The sequence below is a fragment of the Sinohyriopsis cumingii genome, chromosome 13 (assembly GCF_028554795.1).
Source record: "Sinohyriopsis cumingii isolate HCF-2022 chromosome 13, ASM2855479v2, whole genome shotgun sequence".
NCBI classification, from domain to species: Eukaryota; Metazoa; Mollusca; class Bivalvia; order Unionida; family Unionidae; genus Sinohyriopsis; species Sinohyriopsis cumingii.
The window spans coordinates 76,549,877-76,576,116 of NC_142973.1; the positions used below are offsets into that span (position 1 = coordinate 76,549,877).

Consider the following 26,240-nt stretch of genomic DNA (forward strand, 5'->3'; position numbering starts at 1 on the left):
CACACCTTCCCGCTGCTCTGTACCCTACGCTGGCTATCCATTCGATCCAGAATCAAACACAAAATTTGTTCTCTGTGCTACGTTTCACTGTCGGACTCTAGTCCAACATACCTATCTAACCTCACCCGTGTGTACACATCAGAAGATACTTACGCTCCTCTTCTGACAAATGTATACTCATTATTCCCACTATGAAAACAAAGTCATATGGACAGTGTTCTTTTGCATACCAAGGCCCAGCAATGTGGAATGAATTGCTCACTGAACTTAGACACAAAGACACAGTGATCACATTCAAGAAGGCTCTCAAAACTCGACTGCAAGAACAAACTTAAAGACCTAATAATGTTTCCTACCAGAAAGATTCTCAGCATATTTTTTATTTTTTTAAAATGTTTTTCTAATTTCATGTTGTTTGTTTTTGTAATAATATTATTATGTTTCTTATCTTATAGGTGTTGCCTAATGTTGTAAAGCGCTTAGAGCTTCTAAAGATTAGGCGCTATACAAAGTCCTCATTATTATTATTATTATTATTATTTACATATTTACTACTTTTCTATCGTGAAAGACAATTGTTGTTTGTATACTTTACCTTGTTTTACTGGAACACTAATACACCCACCTTGTTTGGTGAAATGTTAACTAATAGAATACTAGAATTATTTGTAATAATACATGGACGTTTCTCAGCCTTTAAAATGTGTCTAACATTTGACAGTTTTCTTTCCCTTCATATTCTAGAGAATCATTTTTAGTTCACCTGGCTGTTAAGGCCATGTAAGCTTTGTCCTTTTATAAAATGACCTGACAGAATTTTACCAGATTTGAAAGAAAATATCCTGGCATAGCTATTTTAGTTTCAAATGATGCAGATGTACCATTAAATATGGCAACTGTTAAACAAATAGAAAATTTTATATGTGTTTGTGTGTGTGTGTGTGTGTGTGTGTGTGAGAGAGAAATAGAATTGGATTTTTAATGTAGCCTTAACAATTTTAGTTTTATCACTATGATGTCTGTAGTGTGACAGTTTATAGTAATGTCTAGCACTTGGACATCATGCCACAGACATGTAGCATGATGTTCCACCCAGTCACATTGTCCTGACACCAGGCCGACCAGTCCTAACACTTACCTCTAAATGCTGTGTGCCAAGTGAGGCAGCTGTTAGGTTAGTACCACTGAAAATTGTGTCAAAAAAACCAGCTCTCAAAATGCATGGAACAGAATTCAACCAGATTTGACATAAAGCATTTCTGGTGTGACAATATTTGCAATTTGTTCAGATCATGTTGATCGAACATCAAATATGGCCACTGTTACTAAAATTAGAAAAAGCTGTAAATGAATTTGTCTATTAAAAAAAAATACTCAAGAGAATTTAACAGGAAGCATTCAGTTTTGTACAAATGATGTTGCTTCACTATCTAATATGACCACCATCAGTAAAAAAAAAAAAAAACCTAAAAAAAAATGTTCTATAAAATCTGTTCAAGACAATTTGACAGTAAGCATCCTGGCATGAAAGTCTTTCAAATTTATACAAATGGTGCCAGTCTGCGATCTCAGAAACAGACTTTGACCAAATTTACAGAAAGCATCCTGGCAGGAAGTCCTTGTATGTCTTTACAAATAATGCTGATACACCTTAAAAGATGGCCTTCATTACAACAACAAAAATAAACTTTAACTGACTTTTTAGAAACCACTAATGAGAAGTTTGACCAGATTTGACAAAAAACATTCTGGCATAATGGGATTTCATATTTATAAAAAAATGATGTCTATTTGTTATTAAATGTAATCCTTATTAGTAAAAGTCAAGAACACGTCTCAAAAACTGTAAACACAATTTGTTCAAATTTGACAGAAAGTATCTTGGTATTAGAGGCTTTTAATAGAGTTGAAATAAATAAAAAATTTTCCTATTTGAATATTTACTGAATTTATTTGGATAGGGATGAATATTCACCAGTGTTAATAAAGGTATTGAATTCATCCTCTCCTTTGTTTCCTTGAGTATTTATTGACACCTTTCCACTTCCAGCCAAGATGCATTGAAAACACTGAACTTGGCCATCTAAATTTAATGACATGACATTTTAATGGTCTTGACCAAATAGTGTGATGATTCATACAAAATCAGGTGTTTATCATGAAACCCAGCTAATGACCGTATACATCCCTCTAGTGCTGAAGATGGACAGGAAAGACTGGCAGAAACTTGATGACCTATTAAGCTAATGTGTGGAATATCTCCAAACATTCTCAAGGAAGTAATATGCTAACAGTTAAAATTGCATGGACATGTGGCCAGTCTGAGTGAATTCTTTTTGGATATGTCTATTCCAGGTTTCTTTTTGAATGACTATATAGTGCCTATATTCAGACGTGATAAATAATTATTCTAAATGAAACCCATACGTAGGTTTTGACCTTTAACATATTCAATGCACATTGCAGTATGTGTGTAATAGCCGTTTGGTGTTAGTACACACTATAAAGACCATATCCAAGTTTGATCAGATTTGGTATGTAAGCTTATATCATCAAGAATCTCAGACGAGTGTAAGAATGAGGTGATCTTACATCTGATCGGGTTGCACTCTTTAGAGGTCATATTTGATTTCTGGTCAGATTTTGATACAATTTGGTATGTAAGCACATGCCATCAGGACCTTGGCTGGGTTCTGTTATGAGTGATGTGCATGTGTACTTGTATCTGATTGGCTGAACTTGTGAATACTCTTCAGGCCATATACAGTGTCATTACATGTGTGGACATTAGGCCACTTGGACTTTACAGAGTGTTTTAAGTCCGAGTTTTGTGATTATGGAGCCAGATCTGTTAACACATTATGCGACAGTAAATCAGAGTACATGCTGTTCACAGTTCATGGGTATGTACATAATGCAGGTACAAATGGGTATACAAAATATTTCTTCATTTGGCTATTTTATTTTTTTTTAAAATAGGTGTTGACAATTACATTATTATTTGCATTATATCTGTTTCTTTCAGGATTTTGGAAAGTACCCAAAGTTAAGAATATTTGTACAGGAATATATACAGGCCCTGAATTGTCAGAATGACGGACTGCGAGTCGTTAAAGAGTTTGTTAAATGGTAAGTGTATATATATATATATATATATATATATATATATATATATATATATATATATATATATATATATATACTAGATTTGTTAAGAGCAAGTACTCATAGGCTATTATTTTCATTTGCCAGAATTTGCATTTGTGTGTTTTTTCTCTTGGAAACACAAACAACGCTGTTATATTAAGAAGTTGTCATGGTGATGTGATTATAGATTTGTACTTCATTACATTGCTAAATACCAATAGTCATAATAGATTTTAGAGAGTGACCAAAGTTCCAAATTTTTGTATGTTTTTCTAGTCACACTTTAGTCCTCTTAAGAGCTGGATTACTAATAAAGACAGAGGGAAATAGAATGTTTTAAGTGAAAATAATAAGATGTCCAGAGATTGCTATCCTTTTCTATGAGGAAATCTGTCTGCACTGTGTCAGTGAAGACCAGAGTAAGGACATCTTGATTAAATTTGGCTTTTACTATTAGGTTGAATCTGTTATATCAGAGAAGAACAACTGGTATTAAAGAGAGAGAATTCATCAGTATTTAAGAAACGAGTCATCATTATTAGAGAAAAGCGTTAACAGCGTGCAAAAAAATCATCAGTAATCAGGATTAGAGGAGTCTTTGCAAAGAATAGTCATCAGTATAAAAGTAGACAATATTACAGTAGTCATCAGTATTATAGAAAAGTCATCAGTTGCAACAATGGATATCAGTCTTACAGAAGAGTCACCAGAAAAGAATCATCCATATTAGAGAAAATTCAACAGTTGCAAATAAAATGAGTCATCGCTATAAAAGAAAATAGTCATTAATATTAGAGAAAGAGTCGTCAGTATTAGAGGATGAGTCATCAGTATTGGGGAAAAGGTCAACAGCATCAGAGAAAAGAGTTCTTAGTATCTGGAACAAAATCTTGTTTGCATAACTCGTCCTATAGTTTTTGATGGACTTGATGAATGTTATGGTCTTCAGCTGTACATGTGCATATTAATAAATCACTTTGCTCCTGCAGTTTTTCAAAGTTATTGAACCTTTTGTCATGTAGTTTAATACACTGTATGACACAATCTTGATAGCACAACTAGTCCAGATCGCCATAAAACTTATCAAATATTGTGGTCATGACCAGAAGAAATGTACATGATGTTAAAATACTTTATTCCCATTGTCTGTAGATTTTTTTTGCTCTCTTTGACTTGCAGGTTTGTCTTTGGTAGAATCTAAGAGCAAATAGTTTCTCGGTCCTTGATGGATCAACATGTTACTTGGTAAATAATATGATCATCATTTTAAGATCAGCTTATTTACAAATCACTGTGCGTATATGATTTTTTTGTTAGAGTTATTGGCCTTTTGACTTGGAGCATGATATAGCATGTGACCTAATCTTGTGAACACAAGTAGTTGCAGTTTTCATGGTATTACCATGAAACTTTGTCCATATCATGGTCATCATTTTAAGATGCACATATTGGCAAATCAATATTTGTTAAGAGTTATTGCCCATTGTGGCCTTTTGAAAGGAGACAGAATCATGAATGCAACTTTTCTTTTTCATTTTTAGTTCTTCTGGCCATTGACCATCAAATGCTATGGGATGGCCTATTGTCTTTTGTCCATCCATTTTTAAAAGTTTGTTATCAGTGCTCTTAAAACTGGAGGATTGCCATGAAACTTTAAACAAAAATTCGTCCCAGGGTTGTACCATTCTTTAATCAATATGGTCACCACAGCAGTGATTTTGAAAATCTTGTTATTGCTACACCTCCTGACTGGATGGTCATATCTAGATGGGTTTTCATGAAAATACTTTTATGATGTCTAGTTGGTGCTAAATGAAATGGTGCTATGGCTCTATGTCATCCATTTTGAAATTCTTATTGCTGTTCCCCAAATGTAATGTCAAATAAACATTGGGTTTCAGCAGAAGACTTCTTATAATGTCTAGTTGGACCTAAATGAAAATGGTCTTAATATGACCTCCAGTAGGTTTGCTTTGGTAGCCATCTTCAAAAAAATCTGAACACTGGTTCGCCTAAATGGAAAGTCATATTGATATTGTTTTCTCCAGATGACTTCTTAGTTGATACTGAATCAAAATGAAGTCAATCTTACATCCATTATGGCCACCATGGATGGTAGCCATCATAAAAACCTTATTGTTGCTCCACCATTTGCATAAACAATAATGCACATAAAACAGCCTTGAATATCTGACTACACTGAATGATTTTGAGGTCTCTGCTTGTTTTGTCTGATCCAGACTTTGTTACTGGGATTGGGTTCAAATTTGTCAAGGTATGTGCTAGAATTATTTCAGGAGAATTATGTGTGTATATTTTCTATAGATTCATCTCCATCATGGTGTATGGGTTGGATGCAGTGGATGAAGAGGGATATTTTAAAAAGTGAATTGCACACAAGTCCTCTTACTCTTGTTATCTTTATTTAATTTGTATTGTCTGTTGGCTTTTCTCAATGATTCTGTGTTATTTATATCTGTATTTTATACTTGACCTTTCTCTAAATTCAGGTTAATGGTTTACCTGACCAGTGACATTTTATGTTGTAAACAACACAATACGTAGCTAAAATTTCACTGTGACTATAGATTAAATGTTCAGATCATTAGTAATTGTAAACATGTTTACTACAGTTTGACTTAAAAGATAATCATGATTCTGACCTTAGAAAGTTCCAGATAGGAAATTTCCCATTAAGTTGACAGAATATTTCCAGAAAATAGTAATTGTGACCTAGGTCAAGTGGAGGGGTATATGAGCTTGTTTACGTTAGGATTATTCATTCTTGCCATAGCATTTGAAGCAGAATCAGTCTTATTGCTATGTTCAGTTTTTATTTGGGTGAATTTATTTATTCAAAATATTATTCACTGGAATTACAATGTGCTTAATAATCTTGGACTAGAATATTAATTTGGAATTATAGTGTATTTAGTCAAGAACATTTTGGATTACATTATTGTAATATTATCAAAAGACTGTTAACTGTAACACGTTGCCACATTCTAGGCCATTGCAACATTAGCACATTCAAGATTACAGGCACATAAACACATTCAGTATTCAGATTTATTTGGAACACAACTGGAATTCAGTTGGAACTATACATTTGGACTTGATAGCATGTTTAAGACTATTTGTGATTTAATTAACAATACTGTTAGTTCTTTTTAAATTTTCACTTTGTATTCATAATACTATGTTCTTGTGACAGTTCTTTGCCATAATAACTCTAGCTTGAATTTAGTTTATGCATGATATGTTTACATTGATGGCTGGAGGCGAGTTATCTGTTAGTATATAAAACTTTTGTGAAAATGTTTCCTATCATGTGGTGAGTATGTTTCTTGTGAATATAAGAGAAACATATCTGAATGACAGTATCGAGTCCAGTTTAAAGGGTATGAGAGCTAAAATGAAGTGGAAAAAGAAAGAGGCAGTTGATTAGGTTGCAAGTCTATGACAGATGCAAAATACTGAAAGCTATTTAACTCATTCGGCCCCGGAGGTTTTTGTTGTTTTCACCTGAAATGCGAGTAGGAAAGACATTTTGGGGGCTATTTCTGAATACATTGTAATATTTTGGCTTTCAACAGATTTTCCATGAGACTAATGCCTAGTTGTATTAGAAGCATCATTTTCCATTGGTTATTTTGCTTACGCATGAACAGAAGGGTAAAAATAAAAAATTATTTTTGTTTTTGTTTTTACTTAATGGACCCATCATTTTTATATGGAGACCACTCTTTGTTCCAAATGCCCACCTGATCCTAGTTTTTGCAAAGGTTCACCTGTCTGTGTGCAGTTCAGACCAGTCTGCCTTAGATCTGAGGCCAAAAGGTCTAAAATCCAGACGCAAAATTGCATTCTGACCATGATCAAATTTTGGGTGATAAAAAAAAACGGGTCCAAAAAATTAGTTTTTTTTCCTCTGTATTTTGTAGTGCAAATAGAACTTCCAGATTATTTGGTATCATAGTAGAGCTATATCTGTCTGCTTTTTTGTAATACCACCCACTTTGGTGTATCTTAAATAACCATGATGCTGCAGAGCTCGGAAATAGGGTACAGCCTCATCACGCCTACAGATGGGATTGGGGCCGAATGAGTTAAGCATTTTTGCAAATGAATTAAGTAAAAGACACTCATCATGTTAGGAGGAGACACATTTATAGACAGAGGGTATCACAATATCTCTGATTAAAGTATGAATTCAGTTGAAATAGGAAAGCTTTCTTGAAAATATGTACTCTGGATTATTGAACATGATGATGTGGAAATCTTAGGCATTGTGGCAATTGGCTGTTCCTAGCCTGTGCAGTGATTGTTACTGTTTTGTGGGCGATATTTATTAAAATCAGGGGTAGAAAAATTCATTGCCTGGTAGTACAGGGCAACCAAAAATTATTGCTGGGCAACTTATTTGCAATTTGAAATTCCCTGTTACACAACACAGAAACGTGTAAAATACAATCATGTTAGGAATTATGATGGCATTTTTTGTTTTTTGTTGCCAACAAACATTTGATAGATAAATTGTCCTTTTGGGTAGCAATGCCAGGTGCGGGAATTATATCCGTATAGTAGAGTGTTGAGTGGTTTCAGTAGGAAAGAAGTTCACATGTGTTGGCTGTTCATTATCAGATTAGGGGATCACATTCTATAATACTTGCCTCTTTGGGGTGAACCCATAAAGAAACAAGACTTTAGAATGCTTCATCTTACATCTTTGCTTTGACCAACTGAATGCCTATAATTTTGCAGTACACTTTTGGTCAATGCTGTAGAGCATGTTGTTGCTAATTTTAGCCAAGTCAAATCAATATATTGTTTTTGCGCACTATATTGGCTAGTTGAGTATTGGATAAGCAGAAATCCCACGTGGAAAGTTTACATGAACTTGACGCTTTAGACACAGGAATAATAATACTGTATCAGGTTTGCGATCATTTGAACCATAATAATGTAAACACAAAATTGCTTACAGGCAACTACTAGAAAACTGACAAACAACAAAATGCCTAGTTTGATAAATCAGTTCCCAAACCTGTATTTGTATTGATTGGTGGAGACACATTGATAACATTACAGATTCAGGGCTGTTTTATTGGACTCCAAAACACTGTCAAACAAGGAAAGTTATTGATTTTAAAAATCAAACTTCTGTACCTCTCAGACAGACTCAAACGAGTGTGTCAACATTTATGACAGCAGCAGTTTGTGGGGCAACAAGAAAAATATATGGGCAAGCAGTTTTTCAAATCTGTTTGCCCAGAGACAACCATGGATTTTAAAAGTTTTTCTACCCCTGAATATTCTTAATGAATATTTTCTAATAAAGAACATAGTCCATGGGAATTTTTTATTCAGACCTGCCAACCCTTATGGTTTTGCTGTAAGTCTTATGGAAATGATGCATAAAGTATGGACTTATGGAGTAAAAGGAAAAATTGCAAAATACAATTATTTGCAATAAAATCCAGGTAATAACATGTCTGTGTTTGATTCGGATCCGAGTTTCATATTAGATTTAGAGGAATCAGTCAGGGATTGAGACACTTGACACTGCATATATTTTGTGATAAAAATGTTTGCATTATGAAGCTTACGCTTATTGTGTGTCATTTTATTATACAAATGGTGTTCAGCAAGCGATAGGTCAAGTAGAAACAGACAATAAGCCTCTTGAAAAGTTTTAATAGTACAGACTAATGAAATGAAATATTTAGATTCTTGGCAAAAATGCAGGAAGGTACAATGACATTTAGTGGACATTATGTGTTCATTTGAGTATGTCACATGGTGGGAAAGTTGAAGAGATTTAATATTTATTAAGGATTACATAAAGTTGAGAGATACCTTTCAGTTCTGTAGCGTTTGGAACTGCAGTTTGTGAAACTGTATTGGAGGTAATTAAGATTCATGTAAACTTTACAAACGTTTGAGTTGAATGTGATGTTTACCATCACTGCATCAGTTCTGAATCACACTTCTGGACTTTTCAGTGCATGTTTTCCAACTTGATGGTAGCCGCAGACAATATTTTGTTACACCTTACTGAAAACAGGTTCAGCTGAGGGAACAAATCAACTACCTTACTGAGAAGGTCTTGTTAGGGTTGGCAAGTCTGCTGTATCAATTGCACAGACTAGCATTATTGTCTGTGTGAACATCAATGTGAGAATATATCTGTCCATGACCTAGATTAACTTAAGTGTTAAAGTTTTCTTTTTACATGATTAAGTAAAAGGTAGGCAATATATCTGTCCATAACCTAGATTAACTTAAGTGTTAAAGTTTTTTTTACCTGATTAAATAAAAGGTTGCAATATATCTGTCCATAACCTAGACTAACTTAAGTGTTAAAGTTTATTTTACCTGATTAAATAAAAGGTGGGCTGGATAGATATGTGGTCTCTTGTTTGATAGTGAACAAGTCCTGTGATTAGGTAAATAATTTACATGGAACTTTATGAACACTGCTTCTTTAATTCACCTGGTGGTAAGGACATTTTGAACTTATGGTATGGCCTTTTGTCCATAGTACATAATTTGGCATTCATCAGCAATTGTTATTGTCTATTACCTCACAAAAACTGCCAGACCAATTATAAACAAACTTGGCACTGAGCATGCTTGTATAGAGGCCTTTTAGGTTTGTACAAAAGATAACCTATCCACCTTCAAATATGGATGCCATTACTAAATATATGGAAACCTTGAAACAACTTCTTTCCCTAAATCGCTGAACAGTTTTGGCTAAAATTTGACACAACACCTCATGGTATTAAGACCTTTAATATTTGTAAACATTTTGCAAATCTGCCTTCAAATATGGTGTTACTAAAAATAATGACTTTGTCTCCAAAACCATTGAATAGAATTTGATTACATTTAACCAAAAAACATACTGGCATGAACCCCTTTCAAGCTGTTGCATAAGATTACAGTCACTGGTCAAATATGGTCACTGTTGCTAAAAATGTCATCTAATTAACTACTGAACAGAATTGACCAAATTTTATAGAAAATGTTTATACTTAAATGATTTCAGATTTATTCAAAGGATGTCATTGAACCATCAAATGTGACTGACAATAAGTAGAAAAAAATGTGACCAACTTCATCTATAATAACAATACAGAACAGAATTTGAGCAACTTTGACACAGTAGGATCCTGGCATTGTAGTATTGGACAAATGGTGCTGATGTTCCATCAGATTCAGATGTTGTTGTTGTTGTGGGGTTTAACGCCATTTTTCAGCACACGATAGGCTATGCATGGCAGCCAGTATTAATGGTGGAGGAAGAACCCGGGAAAACCCAGGGAAGAACCACCGACCCACGAGAAGCTTCTGGCAAGCTTTCTCACATACCCACATTGGCTGAATCCTAGATTCGAACCCAGACAGAGGTGAGATGGCAGTGATCCATAACGAAGAGCGCTTTAGACCACTTGGCCACTTGGGGCCCCAGATTTGGATGTAGATACTAGAGAAAGCTTGAAACATTGTGTTCATAACATGCCGTTGTCAATAGTATTATCCATACTCGGATATCATGGCCGACTATAAAAGCATTTGGCTGTTAGGCCAATGTTAGTCAGGCAACTGGTCTTAGGCCTACTTGGGTCTTGTTTTCTTTGTTCCTTTCCCTAATAGTGCATAACACTAGATAATACTTGTTAATGTACTCCATGCACTTGCAGTACCACTATTTTCGTTTTGCTCTGTTTACATCTCTTAGTATCACTGTTGTAAAAAAAAAAAATGCTCGATATACACATTTACCTTACAGTTTTTAAACTGTAAGGTAGGTTTACATTTTTCAGAGACTCGGCTTAATATGTCGGCTTTTATTGAAAAGCTTGCAACATCATGCAAGGTCTTGGACCCTGCTTATTGTCACTATTAATACAAATTACTTATTTTCACTATTAATAAAAACTTCTTATTCATAGATTTATTCACTTGTCTATTTATTTCAAGCTATTTATTGATCTGGTTTTTTTTTTTTCAGCATGCATGGTCCAGCAAGTGCATGTCCTCATCCAAGAGTCCTACCAAATCTTGTGGCAGTCTGCCTGGCTGCAATATATGGATTTTATGAAGAGAGGAAAGCGTAAGTTATGCTGTATACATTGTTACGACTATATGGTCTTAAACTAAGTAACAGAAAAGAGCGAAAACCAATAAGCTTGGTAAAATTCAACAAATAATTTATTTCTCTAAAATACAAAGTGAAAATTTAAAAGAACTGAAAGTATTGTGAATTAAATCCCAAATAGTACTAAAAGTTCTATCACATGTCCAGAAGTATAGAGTATTCCAATTGGATTCCAATCTTGAATGTGCTTATGTACCAGTGTCCTGGAATAATGATAATGTATGAACAGTCATGATGTATCACAATGATATAATCCAAATTGTCTCTTATTGAATTCACAGTTATCCCAGAATAGTGATTTAGTCTGAAAGCATTAACAATCACTTTGCAATTCCAATGAATAATTTAAATAAACACATCCTTGCAGATTAAAACTGAACACAACTACAAGGCTGATTCCACTTCAGATTGTTAAGATAAGGTATAAATAATTCTTATGTAAACAACCTTAATATAGAAATCTAGGACACAATCAGAGGACCAGGATTAGGGTCTTTAGTCCATTTTCAGAACATTCTAAGTTATAAACAAGATCAGGTCTATTTGGTAAAACAAATATGTGTGTTTCCTCATGCACTGTTTTAAAAATTAGTGTAGGTAGGTAGTTATATATATATATATAGAGAGAGAGAGAGAGAGAGAGAGACAGAGAGAGAGAGAGAGAGATAGCGAGAGAGAGAGAGAGAGAGAGAGTAGATTGGACTTTTATGGATTTTATATAGTGAGGGAGGTACAAGTTATTCTTTATATATATATGCTTTAGCAGTGGGATTTATATGGATTTTCATGTCCGCCAGCATTTTGTATCTGTATGTGATTTTGTACGCCAATTTTTGTGTCAAAAGCCTTATTTCAATGCACCTATTTAGACCATTACCTGCAATATTGGTGAAGCTTGGGATAAAGGTGTGTTGCACAACTGAACTCTTGTTTTGCTTTGACCTACTTTCTTTGGTTTTATTCAACAAAGATTAAAGATCTTGTAAGGACTTTAATTCCAAAACCTTTTCAATTAATCCAAATTTTGCTTTCTGAGGTGAACATGTTAAATAAACTTTTCATGATTTATTCACCACTGTGTTAAAACATCAATTGTACAGCAACCGCTGTACATACTCTTTTATCAAAAGATACTGTAACGTGAGGAAGATTTTTGGGATAATCATAAACATGACTTATGGCAGAATTATTTAATGCAATATAATGGAACCATTTGATACAGTGAAATGGAAGCTTTTGATACAGTGTAATGGAAGCTTTTGATCCAAGGTAAAGAAACCTTTTGATATGGTGCAGTTGAACCTTTTGACCCAAGGTAAAGAAACCTTTTGATATAGTGCAATCGAACCTTTTGATCCAAGGTAAAGAAACCTTTTGATATTATGTAATGGAACCTTTTGATGTAATGTAATTGAACCTGTCGATAGAGTGTAATGGAAACTTCAGAGGTATAGATATGAAAAGTTTTGATCAATTTTCAGTACTAGTTTTTAATCTGCTTTGATTACATGGAATAATGTTGTCAAGCTTATGTGCTGAGACACTCCCTTGTATAGTTGATACGTCGTTGGTTGTAAGATTCGGGAGTTTTTCGAATCATCCTACATTTTCCTCTTTTTTTTTTTTGCAATCCCCTTGGTCTTTCCTACTTTTATTAAATGAAGTTTTAGTTTTTATATTCCTGCCTTAAGGCAGAACATTCTTTTAATATCCATGTTTTGTTTCCACACAATACTCTGACTTGTCGACCATCTACAGTGACCAAACTTTGTAAAAACTTGCACTAGGGGTAAGGAAGAATACTATTATTTTGGGAAGCAAAGGTCACTGTGACTGAAAGAAGAAAAATGTTTCTGCACAATGACTTGAATTCTCCACTATCTATTGTGACCCAACTTAGCGGATGACCTGCGCTTCAGGTAAGGAAGAACCTTATTGATTTTGGGTGAAAAAGGTCAAAGGTCAAGGTAACTGACTGAAGGAGAAAAATGGTTTTTGTACATTAACATTGGTTCTAAATCATGGAACTGGACCAAACATTTTGGATAGCTTGCATTTGGAATGATTAGTCATAGTCATTATAACCAAAAGAAGAAAATTGGTTTTGCACAAAAACTTCAGTTAGCAACCAAATACTGTCACCCAAATTTGTGGATGATTTGTTGGGTAAGAATGGAGTTTATTCATTTTGGGGTCAAAGGGCAAGGTCACTGACTGAAAGAAGACAATTCTTTCTGCACAATAACTTTAGTTCTAGACCTTATGCCTTGAGCAAAGTTTGTGGAAGTCTTGCACTTAAGGTATGGAAGAGGTCTACTGATTTGGTGGTTAAAAGGTCAAAGGTCAAAGGCATTGTAGTATAAAGATAAATGGGTTTTGTAGAATACCTTTTATGCTGGAGTACGTTCCTTGACAAAACTTTGTGAATGGCTTGCACTCAGTGTAATACAGAAACCTGTAGATTTTGGGTCTAAAAGCCAGAGGTCATGATAAAGTCTAATATCAAATAAAATAATGGTTTCTGCACAATAACTGTAGTTCAAGACCACATGCCTTGCCCAGAGGTCCAGGTCACTGAGTCCTATTGGGTCCAGCCTACCGTGCCCTATCAGTACCTACATGGAGGACTATAAAATGGGGTGGAATATAATGTGGTGTTCACCATACTCTTATGTCTTTGGTTTCTTATAAACTATTTGTTTTATGACAAATCATAGCCTAAAGAATTTTTTACCTATTTATTCTTTCTTTCCAGTGTAATTAGTTGTTCTTACACAGCTTATGGTGTTCTCTTCTACTGAGAGTGTACATATTTGCTAAGCACTTTGACTGTTGTTGGGGGGGGGCCATGTTTGAAAAGAAGATGGCATATTCATTTCTGATCTTTTTTCATTGTTTCTTCTTTAAAGCAGTCATCATTTGGATAGAAAATTAGACTAATAAGTCAGGTGGAAAATGTAGATAGAATTAAGCAAAAGGAACATCAGACCCTGGCTGGATATGAGAGGTCTTTGATTAAGGAAGGTGACCATTATGCAAGCTTAAATTGTATGTCAACCATTTCCCACCATTTTGAACAATTCATTCCTACTTTATCCAGAATTTTCACTGAGGAAGCTGGAAAGACCCCAAAACTATTTTGGGGTGATACTTATTTCATCCATTGTTTTTTTTTGTTGTTGTTGTTGTTGTTTGTATTTGGGGGACTTGAAGGGATCTTAATCCAAATATGGCTATGAAATAGTGCCCATTCTATTCGTGAAATAGTTTGCATTCTATTTCATGGAATAGTGTCCATTCTGTTTTATGTAATAGTGTCCATTTTTTTTATGAAATGTAGTGTCCATTTATTTTCTTGAAATGTAGTGTCCATTCTGTTTCATGAAATGTAGTGTCCATTCAATTGCATGAAATGTAGTGTCCATTCTTTTTCGTGGAATAGTTTCCATTCTATTTTATGAAATATAGTGTCCATTCTATTTCATGTAATATAGTGTCCATTCTATTTCATGTAATATAGTGTCCATTTCATGAAATAACCGTTCTGTTTGGCCTAGTGGTTAGAGCATCCACCTCAGATGTGGGAGGTCCTGGGTTCGATCCCTGGCCGAGTCCTACCAAAGACTTACAAAAATGGTACTAACAGCAGCCTCGCTTGGTGCTCAGCATTAAGAGGTTAGAGTTAGGACTGGTCGGCATGGTGTCAGGATAATGTGACTGGGTGGGACATCATGCTACATGTCTGCAGCATGATGCTCCAGTGCTAGACGTCACTATAAACTGTCACACTGTAGACATCGTAGCAATATGACTGAAAAATTGTTAAAACTACATTAAAAATCCAAATCACACACACACACACACACACACACACACACACACACACACACACACACACACACATATTTCATGAAATAGTGTCTGTTCTATTTCATGAAATAGTGTCCATTCTATTGCATGAATTAGTGTCCATTCGATTTCATGGAATAGTGTCCATTCTATTTCATGAAATAATATCCATTCTATTCCATAGAACAGTGTCCATTCTGTTTCATGAAATGTAGTGTCCTTTCAGTTTCATGAAATGTAGTGTCCATTCTGTTTCATGAAGCGTGGTGTCCATTAAATTAGATGAAATGTAGTCTATTCTTTTTCTTGGAATAGTGTTCATTCTATTTCATGGAATAGTCTCCATTCTGTTTTATGGAATAGTGTCCATTCTATTTCGTGGAATAGTGTTCATTCTATTTCATGGAATAGTGTCCGTTCTATTTCATGGAATAGTGTCCAATCTATTTCAGTGCTATTTGTATTTTTACAATAGGAAAATGGACCATGATTAGTCCTATCTGTATGTTTACAATAGCAAGATGGACCATGATTAGTCCTATCTGTATGTTTACAGTTGGAAAATGGACCATGATTAGTCCTATCTGTATGTTTACAATAGGAAAATGGACCGTGATTAGTCCTATCTCAGTATTTTTACAACTGGAAAATGGACGTGATTAGTCCTATCTCTGTTTACAATACCAAAATGGAACATGATTAGTCATATTTCTCGAATTGTCTTCTTCCGTCTGAATGTGTGTACATTGGTACTATCACTTCAGCCCTCCAAGCCATTGGTATTATAATGGTCACAACTAGTATAACTGCAACTCTAGTTATTTTTTACTGGAGATATTTTATTGCAGCCTCTTCAAAGTAGGGCGATTCGGCCAATGTGGGTATGTGAGAAAGCTTGCCAGTAGCTTCTCGTGGGTCGATGGTTCTTCCCGGGGTTTTCCCAGGTTCTTCCTCCACCATTAATACTGGCTGCCATGCATAGTCTATTATGTGCTGAAAAATGGCGTTAAACCCCACAACAACAACAACAACAACATCAAAGTAGGGCCGGGATTGATGGAAAATATGTACTAATTGGAAAAGTGTCCATTATGATTGAAGGATTAATTCATGTTGTTTGCAAAAGATTTTAAAGGATGGACATAAATAGCTAGACTTGTCACTATTTCAGGTTCTTAATATACAAGAAAGAAAGATTTGTTTAACATACTTGAAACATTAATCACCCTGTTACATGTTTCATTCACCAAAATGAAGTGAAAGCTGAAAATATACCCCAGAATCATATATGATAAGTACATCAAGGTTAAAGTTCAAATGGATTTGCAAAACATTGCTTCCACTCAAGCACTAGGAAAAGGTTCTCACCATTATACAGTGAATTACTGTTGTTTCAGCTCATATGGTATTTGAAAGCAAGAATTAGTTTTAGAAACAAATTGAAGCATTAATTAGTTTTAGAAACATTTGAAAAATAAGTGTATCAGTATCGCACCTTGTGATAAAATGATTTTTTTTATTTTACTGCAGGGTAATGCAGGACAATCTAGCATCGAGTCAATGGGACCCATTAGAGTGGGAGAGAAAGCTCCTTGGCTATATCAGCATGATGGAGACCATGTACGTATGATTGAATGGTATTTACCAGTATATATTGTAAACCCCAACTATAAACACTGTTGACCCAAATTCACTAATAGTCTAATGTTCTTCATTAGCCAAGGGTCATTGATCAATGTCGTTTCAGATTGATTCTTTCATATGAACATTTTGAACCAGGTGCCTCCATGCAGAATGTTCACTGCAAGCCAAATCAGTTGACCAGTGAGACCACTTAAGAGGTCTACAATTTCTGCTTTAATCTAAAGTTTCAATAAATAGTAACTTTAATTTATTTTTGTTCATTTTAATGGCACCTTTAACACATTATCATGCCAAAGAAATGGGAGTTAAGTGCCTTTCCCAAGGACACATGGAGGCAGTCAGCCAGACCTGCAACCCTTGGATTACAAGTCCAACATTCTACCAACTAAGCTGCCATTGCTTGCAAAATTAACCTTTGCAGAAGTAAGAACAATGTTGGTTCATGTAGAGACATTCAGTACTACAGCAAAATACTACACTTGATGACAGATGATTGTTACAGGTGATATGTAACATTATTTTATTTGGTGAAGAAATTCTGAATTCTGTAAGAAGTAAAATTTGAATAGATTACAGTAGAGACTCAACAGGAAATACTTTAAACACTGGTGCGCTTTTCTCTGAAGTCATTATAGTCATGATCGGTACCATGTTATACTTGTAGATATTAACCTAAGAAGTCCTTTAATTAATTTTCAAGTCATTATAGCAATGATTGGTACCATGTTATACTTGGAGATATTAACCTAAGAAGCCCTTTAATTAATTTTCAAATGATAAAAGGATACTAGTTGGCACCACAGTGACTTGCAGTAGATTGTACAGGATTTTTTTATAAAGTTTAATTTCATCTACCACAAATTTGCTCTATTACTAAACATGTTATTAGGAACTCCTGAAAATAATGTTGGTAGAGCCCTGTATTAATCATGTCCATGTCTGTATGTTCACGTTTTGGTTTCTGCAGATAACTTTACTATGCTTTGATGGATTTCATCCAAATTTGTAGTGCGACTTCATATTGTTAAATCTTTGTGTCCTCATTTAGTAGAGTTATGACCACTGATAGCTGCCTGTCCTTCAAACTTTCTACAGCTTCAACTTTACCAAAACAATGGTTTAATTTCATCCACATTGCGTTGCATTTTCACGAGACCCTGAATGAGTTAGAATTTTAGCATTCCACAACATCATTTACAGGAGTTATGCCCCCTAATTGCCTACCCTGCTGACTTTTGTTTCTGTGGTATAACTTCACTAAGGTTTGTTGGATTTTATCTGAATTTAGCATGCAGCTTTATATTTAGGCCTTAAATGGCTTTAATTTCTAGCGTTATGCAAGATCATTTTATTTTTAGTTATGCATTCAGATTGTCCATCTTCATGACTTTGGTATCTGCAGCGTAACTTCAGAATTGTTGGATTTCAGACAAATGAGGCATATAGCGTTATTTTGTTGCTATCATAACCCTTTCAACATTGCAGACTAGTAAAATGGTCCAGGAACAATAATTCCAGTTCAGCATTGCAGACTAGTATTTTGGTCTTATGTACATCTCACATTTTGATGTTTTCTAATTGGTCACTGTCAGGGGTACACCATGAGTAAATCATTATTTCATAGGATGAATCATTTTCACACAATTTTGGATACGTTCAGACTTTAAGGTAGGTTTTTCGCAAAAATGTTTTTTTTCTCCAGTCAATAAATTTACATCTTGAGTCACCGAAGTCCATCCAAAATGGAAGACTTTGATGAAGACAGTTGGAATTGTCTGGGGAGAAAATAATTCAAAATATAGAAATTCTTTTCTTGTAAATACACATGAAGAAGAGAGGAAATGTTTGCAGAAAGAATGGATGGGTATTATTGGTGATAGGGATGACAATAATTTGAAGGCTTGAACTCACCGATATGTACTTCACCTGAATTTAATGAACTAGGTCTCAGCCGGAAGCATAATATTCACACATTTTCTGAATGAGTAGGTGAAACAGTTTTATTTGATTGGTCCAGAACACTACTTGAATATTTTCAAAATATTTTGTAGTGACTGTGTTTTTTTGTGGAAATGACAAGATTTACAGGTAGGAATTCACACCTAGTGTGAGAGAGAGAGACTCGGGTCAACACAAACGTGCTTGGACTGATGACTCATTATCAGAAATATGGGTGAATTATAACCTTTATATTTTGATGGGAGTTCTGATTTTTGGTAGAGATTAGCTCTGTTGGTCTAAAAGTGTGAAACTCACTTTTTTTTGTGGAATTATTCATGCGACAGGTTTGTCTTGGTAAAATGCTACCTTCATTTCAGTGTTGATACAAATAAATGATATGCTGACCAGAGAATGACTTTTCTTACATTAATCTGGTGCAATCAGAACCAAAGCTGTTTTTATTCGTATTTGTTTACTAAAGAAAACCACATAAAACCTTGTCTGTTTGCAGCTTTTTTAACACCTGTAGAATTAATTTTGTTATCCACATGGCTTTTCATTGAAGTGTGAGATAATGTTTCATTTACTCAAGCCATGATTTGTGAGAACATGACAGTGGATCAGAAACAAATCATATAAAACTCTTTTAATGGTTTCTTTGATATTTTTGATTTAATACAGAGAAATTTGGCTTAGCTTTTGATTTACTTGTATAATCTCTAGCATAAGGGAAAAAAATTGTTTATAAGCATATTTTCATAGAACTGAATCTGTCTTCTTTACAATGGTACCAAATGCCTATTACTATCACAAGAAATGAAACGTTTATGAGTCATTGAAAATATGTGTTGGCTAAATTCATTAAACATCTTGAAAGTACTTTGTGTTGAATGGTTGTCTTTCCCTTATAGTTACTTAGCGTTGAAAGATTTTTAAATGACTTGGGGTTTCAACATTCAACATTGTTTAGAGGAGTATATCCCCAGATTTCCTTTCTACTTACCAGCAGCATAGCTTGACTAAATTGAATAAAATTTAACATGCACTTTAATACTGATATAATCCTGAATTAGTTTGATTTCTAGCATTCTACAACTTAACTTACAGGACTTGTTGCTCCTAGCTTTCTCTCCTACTTGCAGATACTACACTAAGGATTGTTGGATTTCAAGCAAAGTTGTCATGCAGCTTTATTTTGAGTAGAATGTTTTGGAGTTCCAGTTTTCCACATCATCATTAAGAGGAGTTATAGCCCCTGAATGCCCATTCTCCTTCATTTATTCTCCAACACACTTTCTTTGTGTAGTAAGCAAAGACCTTGTGTAGCAAATTGTAGTATGCTGGGCCCATTATGATGCACCCATCACTAACAGCTTTGGTTTCTTAAGTGGTAAAAATTAATTTCTCAGCTGTTGTTAAGGTTAATAATTAGTTTTGATCGGGTGAAGAAATTGAATGCTACTGTGAAAAGTGAGAGGATGTGTCTTTTGGTAACAAAAATTACTCACACTTAGGAGGCTTAGCAATGCATGAACAACCCTGGAAATTATTTGTTTTTATGGATTCTCAGTTTGCTTAGCTGTTTTCAACTAAAGTTGATGTGATCAGGTATTGTTTTACATACAGGTTTGTGTACTGAAAAAAAAGAAACCCCAGATAACCAGTCAATTTTAAAACTGGTATTTTGTGATAGTTTGAATTTCACTGCATCTGTAAGCATTTCTTTGATGGGTTAATTTTACTCTGTATGGCTCACAGATGTTTGAAGACAATTTGCTGGTCACACTAAATAAAAAATTTCATATTTTGTGTTTATTTCAGTTTAAGGTTGATATTTCTTTTGGTTTTCAGAATGGAGAGGTTTTGGTTTAAAATTGATTTTAAAAAAGTGAAGCATCAGGATGGACCACTTGATTTGGAATTTTAGTTTCACGAGGTCTCTTTCCAGAGAGGTTTCACTGTAATGCAGCTGATGGTGTCTGACTATGAGACAAGACTATAGTATAATTGGTAGAAGCTGATTTGTTTGCTATCAAGATTCCGTGTTTATGACAGCCACAGCATTCTCAAGTATCCACTCTAATCAATTTATATTTCAGGGCGTCTTACCATGACTGGAGATTTGTCCTAGGTAGTCTTCTGCAGCCCATTCCTTTTCCTACAGAGTGAGTTGTGTAGAAATACTACTTTTTATTTCAAAGAGACATAGGAATCACTTTTCCAACATCGTTGTATCATTAGGATCATTGTTGGTATAGCAAGTAACAAAGTTTTTTTATGCATTTGTCTCAGTGATGAAAAAGAATGTGTTTATTAATCTTGGATTAAAGAACTTGCCTTAGAAAAAGCAGGTCACAGTGACACTTCACTCATGAGTACATTAAGTTTTTGCATTTAGCTCAGTTTGTTGTGTACAATTCATGGGTGGAGGTAGGTCACGGTGAGGTAATTTTCTTGCTCTAACAACTTTACAAGGTTTTGTATTATTCCACAGTAAAGCAGGCTCAAGACATAGCATTCTGCAAAATTTATGTCTTTTACAGTACTGTTTCCATATTTTTTGCAGTCCATTTTGTGTTTGAATGTATGTGCCGTTTTATCGGTGTAAAGAGGAGAAAACAGTTTAAAAAATGTAATAATCTTTCATAATTTTAATTCTGTCCTCACATAACTTGTATTATACAACAATGAGAAAACATAATTTTACCATTATTTATAGTATAAATAAGGTTGAGAATTTTAACATACATGTAAGGAGTTTTTTTACTGTTTCTTTCAATCTTTAAAAAAAGTGTTTTTAACATTGCCTTTGTCTTGTTTACAGTGCCATAGCCCATGAACTTTTCACATCGTAAGTAAACTTGTCCTTTCTTCTGACCACTGCTTCTGGCTGTTTCTCTTTCTTGGTCTGTTTGTTAGTCTGACCATCTCTCTCTCTTGCTCTTGCTCTCTCTCTCTCTCTCTCTCTCAGACAACAGGTTTATAGTTAGGGCCTTGCATTTTGAGAAAGGAATCATAGAGTAAACATAATTTACATCCATCAGTTTGACTACCCGTCATCTGTCATGTCATGCTTCTTGCAACCACACCAAAGCTCTGCAACTCATAAACATACTTGGGTGTCATATTACAGACATTGATGGCAAGCATTAATGTTTGCTCTGTGGTGATGCTTTTGATGCCAGACCTTTTACTGCACATCTTTTTGACGCCTTTCATCACGAACTTGGTTAAGATACCGATTACTGCCAAAATAAAGTTTGTACACAATCAGAATAAAGTTTGTACACTATCATAATAAAGTTTGTACACTATCAGAATAATGTTTGTACACTATCAGAATAAAATTTATACACTATCAGAATAAAGTTTGTTCAGTATCATAATAAAGTTTGTACACTATCATAATATAGTTTCTACACTATCAGAATAATGTTTGTACACTATCATAATAAAGTTTGTTTACTATCAAAATAAAGTTTGTTCACTATCAGAAGCACACTATCAGAATAATGTTTGTACACTATCATAATAAAGTTTGTACACTATCAAAATAAAGTTTGCACACTATCAGAAGCACACTATCAGAATAAAGTTTGTACACTATCAGACTAATGTTGTGTACAGTACCAAAATAACGTTTGTACACTACCAAAATAAAATTTGTACACTATCAGAATAATGTTGTGTACAGTACCAAAATAAAGTTTGTACACTAACAAAATAAAGTATTTATAAACATAACTATCACTTTACAAAACAAATCTAGAAATCAAATATGAAATAAGTCATTAGCTTAATTGCAGGGTTAAAGCAGCCATTCAATTCAGTCTCAGGTTGTCTGTAACAATTTGTCTACCATTTGTAAGGATTTGTGTTCAGCATTGTGTGTTTCTAATGTGGTCATTTGATAATTGTAATATTGCCATTTAAAGATATTTGATAATATAGATGAGAATGTGCAATTCTATCAACCAGTTCAGGTAATTATCAAATTTTCACAAAAAATAGAGAAGATTGGAACAAAACTATGTCCAGAAAATACCATACTCGCACGATCATTGCTTAAGTTTATTATAACAGCCATTTTAGGAAGAACATAAGACCTAGAACAACTGATTTCTCAAAAATAGGGATTTTCCAGATTTCAAAAAGATTTAGCTGCTAATTTTGATATTAAGTGGGACAAAAACATGTAGATGAAGTCCTTGTCTGCTATTTTTAGAAACAAGGAATAACCATTAATAACATGGTGAAGGCCAATTCTGCTAAACTTCACTAATTGTTAGTGCATGGCTATCGCTGTTAAAGACAGGATTTGCCCTTAGAGAAATGTGTTTCAATTTAAATCTTACACTCAATTTTTAAATCATTATCATTTATAATTTCACAAGACTGTTGATGAACTAAAAAGTGTGCAGAGTCTGTAATTGAGCGAGTGAGGCACTGCATCGATGGAATCTGTTAAAATCATTACATATAGATTGCAAATTAGGCACTGCATAGTTTAAAACCATTAAAACCATTACATATAGACTGAAAAATCATTACATATAGACAGCAAATCATTAAAATTAGATGGCAAATCATTACATGTAGATTGCAAATCCTTACATATAGACAGCAAATCATTACATGTAGATTGCAAATCATTAGACTGCAGATCATTACGTATAGACAGAAAGTCATTACATGTAGACAGCAAATGATTACATGTAGATTGCAAATCATAACATGTAGACAGAAAATCATTATATATAGACAGCAAATCATTACTTGTAGATTGCAAATCATTACATATAGACAACAAATCATTATATGTAGATTGAAAATCATTGCATGTAGATTGCAAATCATTACATATAGACAGCAAATCTTTACATATTGTTACATATATCTGATTTAATTCATATTTATTTATTTGTTTGTCAGTTTTAAATTTTTTAATTCTATTATATGCTATTATAATGTAAATTTATTCACTGGAGATGATATTTTTCCAGAAAATCAGTTGATCTGAATCATTCTTTCGTAAACACCAGGTGTTGATTTAAATCCTGACCTTGTTTCAGAATTTGTAGCAACCTTCGTAAAGTTATTTTATTTTAAAATGATTGGTTTTTGTCAGGATCATTTTTGGTGTACATAACATAAACATGATCACGTTACCCCCCCCCCCTTTCGATTTCATAATTCCGGTTTTTCCATTACTGCGCATTTGTTAGTTTTAATAGAGATGTGTAGAGAGAGATTTCTCAGTTTTGGGCTTTTTACACTGATGTCAAGTTATTATGCTGTAGCCAGATTTTGAGTTATAATTTTCTTTAGATCATTTGGATTTCAAAAGGATTCTGTTTTTTTTTTGGAAATATTTTGAGGAGTTCTCACACAGAAATTTTGGAAAGACATTGCTTACAAATTTAATTTGGATTTCCAACACCGGAGTGTCATTATTTGTATTTCTACAAGGAACTGTAGAACTGTAGATAAACACAGTATTGACTACAGCATATGTCATCGTCATCCATCTTGGATTTTCCATCAGGATTCGAACTTGAAATTATTAGAACATTTATTACTAGGACTTTTGCATTCTAATTAATGGATTATTCATGGATTATTTTTGGATTTGATTCCTGAAACCGTAAGTTCTTCTCCTTTTTTCATTTTTCCAGAATTTTTCCAGGGAAATAAATTATTCGTTAAATTTTAAAAAGCTTGTTGTTTTCACTCTTTAAGTGTTACTGTTTGTGACGTTCTGTCGTATTGGGGTGAGGTTCTCCCAGTATAATTTAATTAAATTAAATTGAAAGTTCCACCCTGGCTCATTAGGTTAGAAAGTTAAATTAGTGATGATGTAGATTTACAGCTCTGAGCCCCCAGTCAGCAATGCCGACGGTTAAATTATAGAGAACACGAAGATGAAATTCAATCAATAACAATTTAATAAATGTGATAATTTAAAACGATAACTTCCAATCACTCGTCTTTCCCTCGACCAAGTGACAGCCTAATTCATCCCGTGATTTACAGTGTGAGTTCGATTTTCCCCCTGTCCTTGCATCTACTCATCTATTTCTTCCCACTGATTCTTCCTTCTTTCCGTTCCTCTAACTCCTTCTTTGTCTCTGTTTCCTCTCTACTATCTCCTCCAGCTTCGCTCCAGACTTCAACTTCTTCTTTCTTCTCCTTTCCTCCATCTCTCTTTCTGAGACTACGGGACCAAACTTTAACTGATCTGTCCCTCAAAGCTTCCCTTTGAAGCTTTCTGTACTTAGAATTTCCTGCTCTAAGATTTTCCCGCCAATAACGAATGGCTATTTGGAGTTACGCTACCTCTTCTCTGGGTAATTTCTCTCAGCGAACTAACTTTTGCCGGAAAACGCAGGGATATCATTCTACCCAAATCAAGGTCTCCCCCCATCTCGATTCTGATTGGGTGGCGCTGTGCCCCTGTCCAATCGTCTTAGCGGCCAGTTCAACCTGTCTGTCTGTTTGCAGGGGAAAGAAGTTAGGACACTCCCACTTCTTCATGCAATTTCTTTTGATCTGGGAACATTTCGACACCTAGGTGATAACTGGCTATCGGGCGCCTCGCAACTCCGATGTCCCGTTTTTCGATTCTAGCCACAACAGTCTTACGTAACGGATTAGTGCTAGCCTTCGGCAATGTTCGACATCAAACAATGACCCGTCAGAATTACCTTGATTATACATGTTTCAAACTGGGCTACTCTGGGTCGGGGTAAACATGACATCCCCCCCACGCTTGAGAATAAAATCGGGATTTTATTCCCTCAAAATTACTTCAAATGCAATGGCATTAATACACGAAATAAAGAACAAAATTATCGCGACACTACACACTGAGTGCGAACATGAATATATATATATATATATATATATATATATATATATATATATATATATATATATATATATATATATATATATATATATACAGCGATCTATACCATTCCAGCGCTCCTGCTCATGAAATCGGCGCCTACGATACGCGAGTGGTTGGTGGTCAGTCTCCAAGATGAACTTCCGCCCGTATAAGTACCGCTCGAACCGTGATATACCGAACACGATTCCGAGGCATTCTCTCTCCGATACGGAGTAGTTCTTCTCGGCAGCTGAGAACTTCCGACTGCCGTACGCGACAGGAAAAAGCGTCTCATTGTATTCCTGTAGTAGTACTGCTCCCAGTCCCGTGTCAGATGCGTCGGTGCGAAGAACGAAGTCTTTTGCCAGATCCGGTAGACGGACAACTGCGTCGGATGTAAGTCTATCCTTCAGCGTTTGGAAAGCATGCTCACACACATCTGTCCAAATAACCTTAGTCGGGGCACGTTTCTTGGTTAGGTCAGACAACGGTCCTGCAATCGCGCTGAAATTGGCCACATACCTCCGGTAATACCCGGCCAATCCCAGAAATGACCTCACCTCAGTTTTCGTGGTGGGCCGTGCGGCGTTTCTCAGCTGCTCC

At 34.7% G+C, this 26,240-nt stretch overlaps 1 protein-coding gene across 1 annotated transcript in view; it reads left to right on the plus strand.

Annotated features, from left to right (window-relative positions):
* Positions 1–26,240, plus strand: part of LOC149785850 (C-Maf-inducing protein-like) — a 225,754-nt gene that overhangs the window by 136,113 nt on the left and 63,401 nt on the right. Inside the window, exons 8-12 of the mRNA XM_089979809.1 lie at positions 3,026–3,129; positions 11,168–11,269; positions 16,694–16,783; positions 20,848–20,913; positions 21,573–21,599. Coding sequence (XP_089835935.1) covers positions 3,026–3,129; positions 11,168–11,269; positions 16,694–16,783; positions 20,848–20,913; positions 21,573–21,599 — 389 coding nt within the window. The remainder of the gene's footprint in view (positions 1–3,025; positions 3,130–11,167; positions 11,270–16,693; positions 16,784–20,847; positions 20,914–21,572; positions 21,600–26,240) is intronic.